General features: G+C 36.9%; 1 protein-coding gene across 2 annotated transcripts; it reads left to right on the forward strand.

Moving 5' to 3' along the window:
• Window positions 1-3,892: 3,892 nt before the first annotated feature.
• LOC117822072 (protein-serine O-palmitoleoyltransferase porcupine-like) lies at window positions 3,893-12,486 on the forward strand. Of its 2 annotated transcripts, none has more exons than XM_034696699.1 (13): window positions 3,893-3,975; window positions 5,507-5,649; window positions 5,799-5,991; window positions 6,288-6,331; window positions 8,019-8,200; window positions 8,282-8,412; window positions 8,562-8,687; window positions 9,808-9,908; window positions 10,007-10,083; window positions 10,196-10,259; window positions 10,406-10,491; window positions 11,240-11,350; window positions 11,815-12,486. In XM_034696699.1, the coding sequence occupies exons 2-13, from the start codon at window positions 5,514-5,516 to the stop codon at window positions 11,914-11,916; spliced, it is 1,353 nt and encodes a 450-aa protein (XP_034552590.1). In that variant the 5' UTR covers window positions 3,893-3,975; window positions 5,507-5,513; the 3' UTR covers window positions 11,917-12,486. The 2 variants fall into 2 exon arrangements, with proteins under 2 accessions (XP_034552590.1, XP_034552589.1); XM_034696698.1 differs by lacking the exon at window positions 3,893-3,975 and adding an exon at window positions 3,985-4,194.
• The last annotated feature ends 106 nt before the right edge of the window (window positions 12,487-12,592 follow it).

Raw genomic sequence — 12,592 nt, forward strand, 5'->3', positions numbered from 1 at the left:
AACTTGATATATATGGAATGAAGTCTGAATATATTGAATGAAACTTGATATATATGGAATGAAACTTGATATATATGGAATGAAGTCTGATTATATTGAATGAAACTCGATATATATGGAATGAAGTCTGAATATATTGAATGAAACTTGATATATATGGAAGGAAACTTGATATATATGGAATGAAGTCTGAATATATGGAATGAAACTTGATATATATGGAATGAAGTCTGAATATATTGAATGAAACTCGATATATATGGAATGAAGTCTGAATATATTGAATGAAACTCGATATATATGGAATGAAGTCTGAATATATTGAATGAAACTTGATATATATGGAATGAAACTCGATATATATGGAATGAAGTCTGAATATATGGAATGAAACTCGATATATATGGAATGAAACTTGATATATATGGAATGAAGTCTGAATATATGGAATGAAGTCTGAATATATGGAATGAAGTCTGAATATATGGAATGAAGTCTGAATATATGGAATGAAACTTGATATATATGGAATGAAGTCTGAATATATGGAATGAAACTTGATATATATGGAATGAAGTCTGAATATATGGAATGAAACTTGATATATATATGGAATGAAGTCTGAATATATTGAATGAAACTCGATATATATGGAATGAAGTCTGAATATATTGAATGAAACTTGATATATATGGAATGAAACTCGGAATATATGGAATGAAGTCTGAATATATTGAATGAAACTTGATATATATGGAATGAAACTCGGAATATATGGAATGAAAAATCACGTCATGTATGGCCTGCGCCATCTTGTCTTTCTGGGGTGTGATCATAGGGGTGTGATTTTGTTTTCCGGTTAGACGTAGCTTTTAGTAATGCAACCATGAGGGAGGCACGAGATGTTTTCACTGCAATTTTAATTAATGAAGGGGTTATCAACCCCTTGGGTAATGCATGTGCTGTTAAGTCAATCCGTATAGGAAAAAGGAACCCACCCCTCCTCTCTATTAAGTTGGTTTCATCCAAAAGTGATGATCGGACCGTCTGCACAGAGAGACGAGAGGAACACGAAGCTGTGGGCTGCAGAAGCATTTAGGAGGGTAGTAAACAAGTGAAAATACGAAAATATTAAATATCACAGGTTATACACACTTCTACAAAGGCTAAAGATATTGCCCCTTCTTTATTCAGGTGGTTCAGTCCTCTAGCTCGCTAGCTAACTTTTGTTATGACTTGTGATAATGTAGCATCCTGTTCAATGTTAACAGGTGGAGCTCATACCTGTGTGCATCATCTGACAGTGAGTGAGTGTAATGAAAAAGTACGACCAAATTACCACAGGTTACAGAGGTAGAGGAAAATGTGTCCCCTCAGAAACACTAAAAAGAAGTGCAAAAGGTTATTTTCAGAGAGACATTAATAAAAGATGAGTTCTCTTTGATGACAATAAAACAATACGATTATAAGTGGTGTTCAGAGAACTTATTTAAGCTTTCATTCAATATATTCAGACTTCATTCCATATATATCAAGTTTCATTCCATATATTCAGAGTTCATTCCATATATATCAAGTTTCATTCCATATATTCAGACTTTCATTCCATATATATCAAGTTTCATTCCATATATTCAGAGTTCATTCCATATATATCAAGTTTCATTCCATATATTCAGACTTTCATTCCATATATATCAAGTTTCATTCCATATATTCAGACTTTCATTCCATATATATCAAGTTTCATTCCATATATTCAGAGTTCATTCCATATATATCAAGTTTCATTCCATATATTCAGACTTCATTCCATATATATCAAGTTTCATTCCATGTATTCAGACTTTCATTCCATATATATCGAGTTTCATTCAATATATTCAGACTTCATTCCATATATATCAAGTTTCATTCCATATATTCAGACTTCATTCCATATATATCAAGTTTCATTCCATATATTCAGACTTTCATTCCATATATATCAAGTTTCATTCCATATATTCAGACTTTCATTCCATATATATCAAGTTTCATTCCATATATTCAGACTTTCATTCCATATATATCGAGTTTCATTCCATATATTCAGACTTTCATTCCATATATATCGAGTTTCATTCAATATATATCGAGTTTCATTCCATATATTCAGACTTTCATTCCATATATATCGAGTTTCATTCCATATATATCGAGTTTCATTCAATATATTCAGACTTTCATTCCATATATATCAAGTTTCATTCCATATATTCAGACTTTCATTCCATATATATGGAGTTTCATTCCATATATTCAGACTTTCATTCCATATATATATAGTTTCATTCCATATATATCGAGTTTCATTCAATATATTCAGACTTCATTCCATATATATCGAGTTTCATTCAATATATTCAGACTTTCATTCAATATATTATTTCCTGAACGGCTTGCCATATATATATATATATATATATATATATATATATATACTTTGAGCTATTTCAGAAAATTGGTTGATCATTGGTTGATCTAATGCTTCACACATTTCCCTTCATTAGAGAAAGTCAAGATTCACCTGGGAGAAATTTACTAATTCAAGACAGATTTAGACAAAAAGTCTAATGGGAATGTACAGAAATATGACTGACATATTCTGACAACATGTTCAACCATTTTGCATGTGAAGGCTTATACGATGAACTAATGCCTAAATGTTGTGGAGGGTGAGACTATTCCACAGAGACCCATTATAGTACATTTTGATCAACATAACATACAGTAAGCACTTGATAATGTAGGAAACAGCAGAGAATTGTATATCATCATTTCCATGGATGTACCAAAGCATTTGCAACTTGTTCAAAGAAATGAGAAACTGCTTTTTTGATGTGCACAAGTGATGCAATGATGTGAAGATTGAATAAGTAGTTTTTAGAATTTCAATTCTGATCTGAGAAATGTACCAAAGCGACAGGGAAAAACTGTAAATACAAACATACACACAAGGCCAAATTGTAGATAGATAGATAGATAGATAGATAGATAGATAGATAGATAGATAGATAGATAGATAGATAGATAGATAGATAGATAGATAGATAGATAGATAGATAGATAGATAGGCAGGCAGACAGACAGACAGACAGACAGACAGACAGACAGACAGACTTTACTAATCTTCCATTGGGGGAAATTTGTTTGTTCCAGCAGCTTACAACACAGGACAGGTGAATACAACAATGTGCTAACAATATAAAATACTAGTAATAATACTAATAATGATAAGGTGAATATACAATAATATATAGTAAATATAAGAGATATATACACTATGTGCACTTCTACACTTCTATCTTATGAATCGATAGTAAGGTATGTTATTGAACAGATAAAATGTCACCAGGTTTTTATAAGCATATACAGAATGAAAAGCACACACAGAGCGATACAAATATGAGAAGATTAAATATGAGAAATTTAAATGTTAGAAATTTAAATATGAGAAATTTAAATATGAGAAGATTAGATATGAGAAATTTAAATATGAGAAGTTTAAATATGAGAAGTTTAAATATGAGAAATTTTAAATATGAGAAGTTTAAATATGAGAAGATTAAATATGAGAAATTTAAATGTGAGAAGTTTACAGTCAGTTTGTGGGTGTGAATCATAGATAATGAACCGGGAAGACAGAACATAGCGCAAGGTCACAAAGTAACCATAGGAAACCATGAGCATAACGAAACACAAGAAATAAAAAACTCTAATATAAACATACACCTTGTTAATCCGAGCGATTCAAGACACAGGGTAATGTTATTTAGCTAAAGTGTCTGATGGAAAGACATGAAGCCATGTCAGAACGTTGTTCAGCTCCTGTTGCTGTTCACACTCTGTCCAGCAGATGGCGGTACGCAGCATGACGCCGGTTCTCATTCACAAGGGACAGAAGAAGAAGAAGAGGGACGAGGAGAACTAAAGGTACGACGCTATTTTTATCTCCAGGTGTCAAACCTGTGATCCTTTCTCCTCTTAAACAGCTCAGGTTTGATTTATAGCTACCTAAAACACACTTTAACCTTGGACCGAGCCCACTGCATGTCTGTCTTTACAGCTGAAGTCAAACTAGTTACGATAGTAAGGGCAGGCTCTGCTGTCTTCACTGAAATGCTGTGATTTATTCTGCTAAACTAACGACATGTAAGTCCTTTAAAACACACATAATCTCTGATATATGCAGTCAGACTGCTTTCTTTAATTCACGGAAGTGTGTCGAGTTAGACGGTTAATGCTTTGTTACTTATCTTGCAGCATTTACAAAGTCAGAAAAGTTTGAATAAGTTTGGTCAGAGTGAGTTAGCCTGGGCTACTTTGATGTTATCAAACATGAAAGATAAAGACCGGCTTCTTATCGATCTGTTCAGGAAAGTTATGTGTTTATTATTTGTGTTTCTGACATCTGATACCAATCCTGAAATATCACCGTCTTCCAGGGATGTTATAATGGTCCTTTAGTTGAGACTATAGTCAGTAGAGACAGTTTGAGGAGTTGTAGAGACTGTAGCTTCCCTCTCTGTTCTTTCCCTAGAAATAAGCCTTAAAATAATAAGACTGTCTTATAAGAAAGGAAGTGGAAAAACGAATAACGTCATATGATTAATATTCCTACTTTTAAGATGGTTTTTGCACCCCTGAATTTAATCCAAGCACAACCTAAAAAAGGACATATATAATAATACTAATAATAAAATAATAAGATATTACTTCATATAATATATATATATATATATATATATATATATATATATATATATATATATATACATATATATATACATATATATATACAAATATATATACAAAGACCGATTAAATGAACTGCAACTACTACTACTAATATTAATAATAATAATGATAATAATAATAATCTTATTAACAATAATGTAATTAAAATAATAATCCCAATTATGATATTAAAAATCCTATAAATAATAATTAAAATAAATAGTAATGACAATAAAAATATGAATGATAATAATACAATAATAACAAGAACAATAATATGAAGAATCCCACAAATAATAACAACAAAATAATAAAAAAATCTAAGAATAATATCATAAATAATAATAATTATTAATGAAATAATAATAACAACAATAATATGAATAATCCTATAAATAAAATTAATAAAAAACAATAATAATATGAATAATACCATTAATAAAATAATAATAATAATAATAATAATAAATAGTAATAACAATAATACTATTAATAATAAATATAATAATATTGTCAGTAATAGACCAGCTGGAGGTGAGACAGCGATTACCAACATCAGCTTTAGCATTTCAAGGTACCAAGAAAACAACCTGAAATTTCACATCATGAGTAAATAAAATGTCTGAATGCATGTCAGCTCATTGCGTCTGTATTTACACCTCTTTCAAGTTAATGAGAGTTGTAATAATTCAGTATGTTAATACTTCCTTCTTGTGTGTGCGTGCAGCTTCAGGATGGACATGTCCATCAGGCTGGCTCTGTGGCAGCAGCTGGCAGAGAGCTGTGGTCTCAGTACGGTCCAGCAGGGTCTACAGCAGGTCTGGAGTCTCCTGCTGCTCTGCCTCATCTGCAGAGTCTGCTTCAGACTGGGTGAGCTGCACGGAGTTAATGTCAGCTGATTTTTCTGCCTTGTCTGTTTGTTATTCACACCATTCTACCTTTCATGCCCTGTTATGGAAACAAGAGGCCATTGGACGCCTGTAACTGTGATTCTGTGTCGTCCTACTTGTGTTTTTCAGTCTGTGCGTCTACATTGAAGCATGTAGTGTCAGCTCTGACCGGGATGTATGCACTCTTCCTGTTCTTTGAGCTGCACATGCTGTGGGTGCTGCTGCTCAGCGCGCTCTGTTACCTCGTCCTAGTCCTCGGCAGACACTCTAGCAGCAGAGGCGTCTTCCTCTCTGTTATCATCCTCGTCTTCTTACTTATTGGGTGAGTAAAGCACAACAGAAACTACAAAAACAGATCCAATGCTTTTCACCTCCAGCTCGTGATGACTACATGCTCTTTGTTTAGTTTGTTAAATTGCATGTTGAGATGGAGCAGATAGCAGGAGAATGATGAGCAGTTCTTGGTGCTTCTGTTGGCCACTGTCCATTCTTTGTGAATTCCCCTCTGAGTGTGTAATTCTACATTTTCTTTTGTTATCTTATAAAGTTCTCCTCTCAATAGTCTCTCAGGTCATGGAGCAGAAGTAAGTTTAAAATTTTTCTACCTTTACATTTCAGGGAGTTGCATTTAATCGACGTGGTGACCTGGCATAAAATACGAGGTAAATATGTAAAGAATATGTTTATTTTTATATATTTAAATGTTTCCGTCATAGTAAGTAAATATCAACTCAAGGAGTGCTGCATATACTCTCATCATTAGCCTTTAACGAATAATCCTCATGGAAGTTCTTCATTTTAAATTTGTTTTTACAGTATCAATAGGTTTCCCACAGCTATTTCTTTGTGTTGAGGATGAAGCTTTCCTGTTTAAGGAAGAAAAAGTTGCACATGAATAGGGTTGCAAAGGGGTGGAATATTTCCGGTAAATTTCCATGGGAAGTTAAGCTGGGGAATTTTGGAAATATTCCAAATTGGAAACTTTCCATGGGAATTTGGTAATTTATGTTAATTCACTGGGAATTGAGGATAATTTAATTGAAAGGTATCATATCCAAGCATAAATATTTGTTTTGTTATAAACAGACATCCATCCAAAATAAAACAATTAAAACAGATTTATTTGTAAGTAGAACTTTATCAAGTGTTAAATATTTTATTGAACAATAAATTATTTAATTGAAGAACAAAAACATGAATGTTGAGTTAAATATTACTCATCCCCCCCCCGACCCAACCCATTCAAAAATGAACAAAAATGCAATCCAAACAAAGTCCCATTCAAAATCCTCTCCCTCCAACAAAGTCCCATTCAACATGCAAATAAGAAAGCATCTTCCCTCAAGCTTCTCAAGCCTCTGCAGGATTCTAGAACTCATCTGTGCATGTGATGAAGGAATGCACAGTGCATGTAGGGGACGTGGTCTCTATAGCCCTATATATACTGTTCTTGCGTGAAATCTGGTTGTTTTAGTCAGGATTACGCTAGAATATATTTTCCCCAACTATATTTCAGTTCACTATTAAGAGCCAACCTTCAAATTAGTGAATTCCTGGTTTATTCCCGTTAATTCCCATGGAAAGTTTCCAACTTTGAAAATTCACGGAATTTTGCAACCCTAACCATGAACTACAAGAGTGAGGGATACATAATTCCACAGCTGCTTCACTAACAAATGAATCAGGTGGATTTGTAACAGGGATGTTGTTCTGATCTTAGCTGAACAGACACATTTGGATTTAATTAAATGTTAAAAAAGTAATGTAATAACTCTTATATTTAACTGAAATAGATAAGATAAGATATACTTTATTTGTCCCCTGTTGGGTGAAATGTCTTTTGTTACAGCAGCTTACAACACGGGACAGGGGAATACAACAATGTACTAACATAATAGCATAGACACTCCAGAGTTATATTTGAAAACTATTAACGTGGAACTCCTCTGATCGATGATTTGAGCACAGGGTTTGGTGAAAAGTTTGAAACAAGATGTCTGCCCCGTGGACAAAGAATTAAAAACAAAATACAGACACTTATTTAAATGCACAATCTTAGCTTGACATGCTTCTTGTATTCCTCTGTGTTCTTTTTAAGACTTAGCATACCTGCACACTTTCAACAATAACAAAGAATGGCTGTACTTTGGCTTTGTATGTAGATGTGAAATGTTTCTTTTAAGTTGCTGCTGCTGCTGCTGCTGCTGCTGCTGCTGCTGCTGCTGCTGCTGCTGCTGCTGCTGCTGCTGCTGCTGCTGCTGCTGCTGCTGCTGCTGCTGATGATGATGATGATGATGATGATGATGATGATGATGCAGATGCATGTGTCTCTCTGTGTTTGTGTTTAAGGCTCTCAGATGGTAGTGGCTATGAAGGCCATCTCTCTGGCCTTCGACCTGGACCGAGGCTTAGTGAGCTCGCTGCCCTCACCCGCTGAGTTCCTGGGTTATGTCCTCTTCGTGGGTTCCGTCGTGTTCGGCCCCTGGATCAGCTTCTCCAGCTATAAGCTCGCAGCTGAAGGCAGAAAACTGGCATGTGATTCATGAATCCTGCTTGGTCTAATAAAATGCATCTCTTCGTGTTTTTAACTCTGATGTGTTTTTTTCCTTCAGAGCTTCTCGTGGGTGAAAGGCTGCTCGTTCAGCCTCATGAAGAGTCAGCTCTGTCTGCTGGTGTCCACCTGCATCGCCCCTTACCTCTTCACACTGTTCATCCCCATCGAAGGGAACGCGTTCTCACAGAAGTAAAGCTCATTGTTCACATTCAACTTATTTCCTCTCTGCATCACATAAAACATGAATCAAGAGATATTCTGGATTAACACCCTGAAATCATTCATTGGGTCACATTTATTTGCGTGTGTGTTTGATGTGTGCTTTCTGTGTTTCTTAGGTGGATGCATGCTTACGAGAACGCAGTGTCTTTCCACTTCAGCAACTACTTTGTGGGTCACCTCAGTGAGGGCACCTGCATGCTGGCTGGAGCCGGCTTCACTGAAGAGAAAGAAAACCTCAGATGGTAAGTGAAGCTGAGGGTCAGCTGCTGTGACATGACAGAGATCCTATTGTCTGTAAATAAAGAGCACTTTCTTTGTAGTCCTTCAAACCACAGCTGCATAAAAGAAAACATAACATGTCAATCAATCAATATTTATTTATATAGCTCTGAATCCCAACTAACTTTATCTGAAGACTCTTTACAAACAGAGCAGGTCTAGACCGTACTCAATGTTCTATTATTAACAAAGACCCAACATCAAGACCCGATAAGATCCAGTCCCTTCTTACAGATAGGACTCAGTCTGATCTCATCTTAATCCACCATGAGCAGAGCACTTTGCAGCATTTAGCAAGTTACAGCGGCAAGGACAAACTTCCTTTAACAGGCAGAAACCTTTAGCAGGACCAGACTCATGTTAGACACACATCTGCTGAGACCATGTTGGAGAGGCACGTCCACAGCAGCAGGCCGTCTATGGCAGAGATCCAGAGGAACCTATGAGACAAGGGAGCTTGGGGACTCCAGAAAGTTCTATGGTTAGTAACTTTAATGGGACATGAAGAGTTAAAGTAAGTGACAGGCAGACAGAGGAGAGAGAGGGAGAGACAGGATCTGAGTGTGTCAGTTCTCCTGGCAGCCTGAGCCAAGAGCAGTCTAAGCATATAGTAGTCTAGGCATATAGCAGTCGAAGTCTATAACAGTGTAATCCCATAGCAGCATAAATAAGAGCTGGTCCAAGCCTGAGCCAGCTCTTACTATAAGCTTTATCAAAAAGGAAAGTTTGAAACCTACTCTTAATAGTAGAGAGGGTGTCTGTCTCCCGGACCCCGACTGGTAGAGGATTCAAGGTGCCTGATAATTGAAGCCTTGACCAGCAGACCCCCATACTACTTTTAGAGTACCACAATACACTACAGAAAAGCTTTAATATACCCTCTAGCAGGTGCACCAGTACTTGAAAAGTAAATTAATTAATGTAATGCAGGATGCCCAGCTAAAAACACAGAGTCTGTGATTCAGAGAGCTTTGTGCAGAATTAACTTCACTTTGCCAAAAAATCCACACAAGGTCAAGAGGTGAAGGAGTGAAGCCTTCACTCTGTGTTCTCTAATAATCAGTGTGTTTGTGTATTGTTCAGGGACATGAGTGTGGTGAAGCCTCTCAGTGTCGAGATGCCTCGCTCCATGGTGCTGGTGGTGACGTCGTGGAACATCCCCATGTCCCGCTGGCTGAAAACCTGTGAGTCCAAATGAGTTTAAATGTTTTTATCAAAATGAAATACAAAATGCATCTTCATGTTTGCATCCCTGTGTTGTGTGGTTACTGTTTTCTGTCAGATGTGTTTAAAAACACCATGAAACTGGGAACGTTTCCCGCCATCCTGGTGACGTACACAGCCAGCGCCTTACTGCATGTAAGTAGCATGATGCACACGTTTATCCAGAGCCACTATCAGACCATTCAAACATAAAGCACTTTAAGTGTATTTAAGTAGTATTTAAGTATAAAATGTTTGTTTCCTTCAGGGTCTGAGTTTCCACCTGGGAGCTGTTCTGCTTTCTTTGGGCTTCATCACATATGTGGAACATGGTAAGGACAAATCTTCTGCTTGAAATGAAGCTGCAAAAATGGAAGATTTGCATCACTGGAACAATTACACAAATACTCCACAAAATGCAAAAGCACTGAGGAAGCCTCCCTGAACCCTTACCATGTTGTTTCTCTTGATTCCTCAGTTCTGAGACAGAAGCTTGCATCCATCTTCAGCGCCTGTGTCCTGTCCCGGCCGTGTACCTCCGACTGCAGCCATCAACACAAGAAAGTATGTCTGCAGCTCTTCACGGCTTTCTGATGCAAAAAGCAAACATAGGTTATTTCAATTTGGAGGCATGCATAAGTACATCAACATGAATCAACAGCTGCCTGTGCAGACATGACACATAGTGCAACAGCAAATGCAACAGAGGAATATTACGTGCATAAATCAAGTTTCTGCACCAGATGAAGTAAAGACATGAACAGCGCACATTCAGTTTAACCCCAACAGCAAAGATGAAAGGTTTGTTGATGCTCAATCCACAAAGAAGAGCACTGACTTCGACCACCTATGTTAACCCAGATGCAATTTTTGATTAAAGTTTGACAGCTGTTAAGATAAATTGCAAAAAATCACACTTATGGCAGGTTAATCTTTCAGAACGATGCGTTAGTTGCTCAATTTGAACTATTCTAGATGCAAAGCAGAACTGACTGTCAGATTGTTCTCGTGCCGTTTGAAGAATTCTTCGAAAAGTTTAAATTGCAATCTTTATCATGCAGACTAAACTGGATTGAAGGGCCGATTATGTTGCTAACTGACATTCTACAAAGCAACAGAGGGACAGATAATGTCTGCCAGCAGCATCGAACAAACATGTCACAAAAAAATCAAACGCCTCACTCTCTTTAGGGTGAAAACACCAGAAAGTTTGACTTCATAATTAAAGCGTCTCAGCTTCATTTTGAGTATTCATTCATTAAATGTTCTTGCGCCTCCTCCACTGTGAGTTTTCTGTTCCTTCTCTTTGTAGGAGTACTGGGTGATGTTGCTGAATCTGCTCTTCGGCCTCTTGGCCATCTTCCACCTCACCTACCTGGGCTCCATGTTTGATCCTGGAGTAGACGAACAAGAAGTCGAAGAGGTATGAGGTCCTGAAGACAGACAGATACAAATAATACACACCTATAGCAGCAGGATGTGGAGCAGGATACTGAGGCTGCACTTCATGCTGAACACAGAGCGTCTGTGTGAGTGTGTAATAACAGAGGTTTCACAGTAATCCAGAAACAATGCTACACTAACATCATGTTTTAAAAACAGGCTATATTATAGAGCAGAAGTTCAGGTGAGCATGACATAAATCCTTTGTGTGTGTGTTTTTCTATGGAGTTAGCGTCAGGATTAAGAGTGAATTCAATGCAGCAACAGATCTGAAGACACAGCAGCTTTCTGCAAAGTCCCGCCTCAGTGGAACCCTTTTTTCTCTTCATTTAAGTCCACTACTGAAGAATATACTGTGTGCATTTTTTTTTTCAAAGTTGCATGAACACACCACAAACCCACACATGCAGCTGATGTGTGCATGCCTGTCATATGTGTTCGCAGGGATACGCAGCCATCCACACCATCCAGAGGTGGTCTGAGCTGAACTGGGCGAGTCACTGGGTCGTTTTCGGCTGCTGGGTCTTCTATCGGTTAATTCAGTGAGACCAAAAACATCATAATGCAGAGTGTGTCAGTGAAGACCAGGATGTTGTGATTTGATGGAGAGGAGGAGGATCTGCTCTGACATGTGGAGGACTTAGTCTGCTGCTTTGGAGGTGAAGATGGAGTCAAACTTTCTCACACCTGTTTGGATGTCCCTGAAAACATGCCTACTGTGGAGTGTGAGAGTGCAGTATCTCTTGGGTTAAAGGAGCATTCAAGACATTTTAAAATGAGATGTAGAGGGGTGTCACTCTGATGACTTGACTGAATTAAATATGCGATCTGACGAAACAGAATCCTGCATGCAGACCTCAAATAAACCCAAAAAGGCGATGAATAACTTCTCCCTACACATTAGAGAGAGGTAAGGTTCGAATGTATTTCTGCAGAACTGAGCTGTAACGATGAGATTCAATGATGTCCAACACATTTCACTAAAGGTACTTGATTATATCGATTTTTTTAAAAGGGTCCATACTGTAATCGTTTATATATTCTACTGTTACACCTGAGTGTTTTTTTGTATTGCTGCTTTTTCCATTTCTTTTCTAATAAAAAAAACAAGAGGAACAGAGGCTGCACTCTGGTGATTTATTTTTCTGTTAAGACATAACACTTTATGCATAAAGAGTGAACCATGGACTAGTGCTAAAAACCACAGCTCTGGGAGCTGTCA

The sequence above is a fragment of the Notolabrus celidotus genome, chromosome 11 (assembly GCF_009762535.1).
Source record: "Notolabrus celidotus isolate fNotCel1 chromosome 11, fNotCel1.pri, whole genome shotgun sequence".
In the NCBI taxonomy this organism is placed as follows: Eukaryota; Metazoa; Chordata; class Actinopteri; order Labriformes; family Labridae; genus Notolabrus; species Notolabrus celidotus.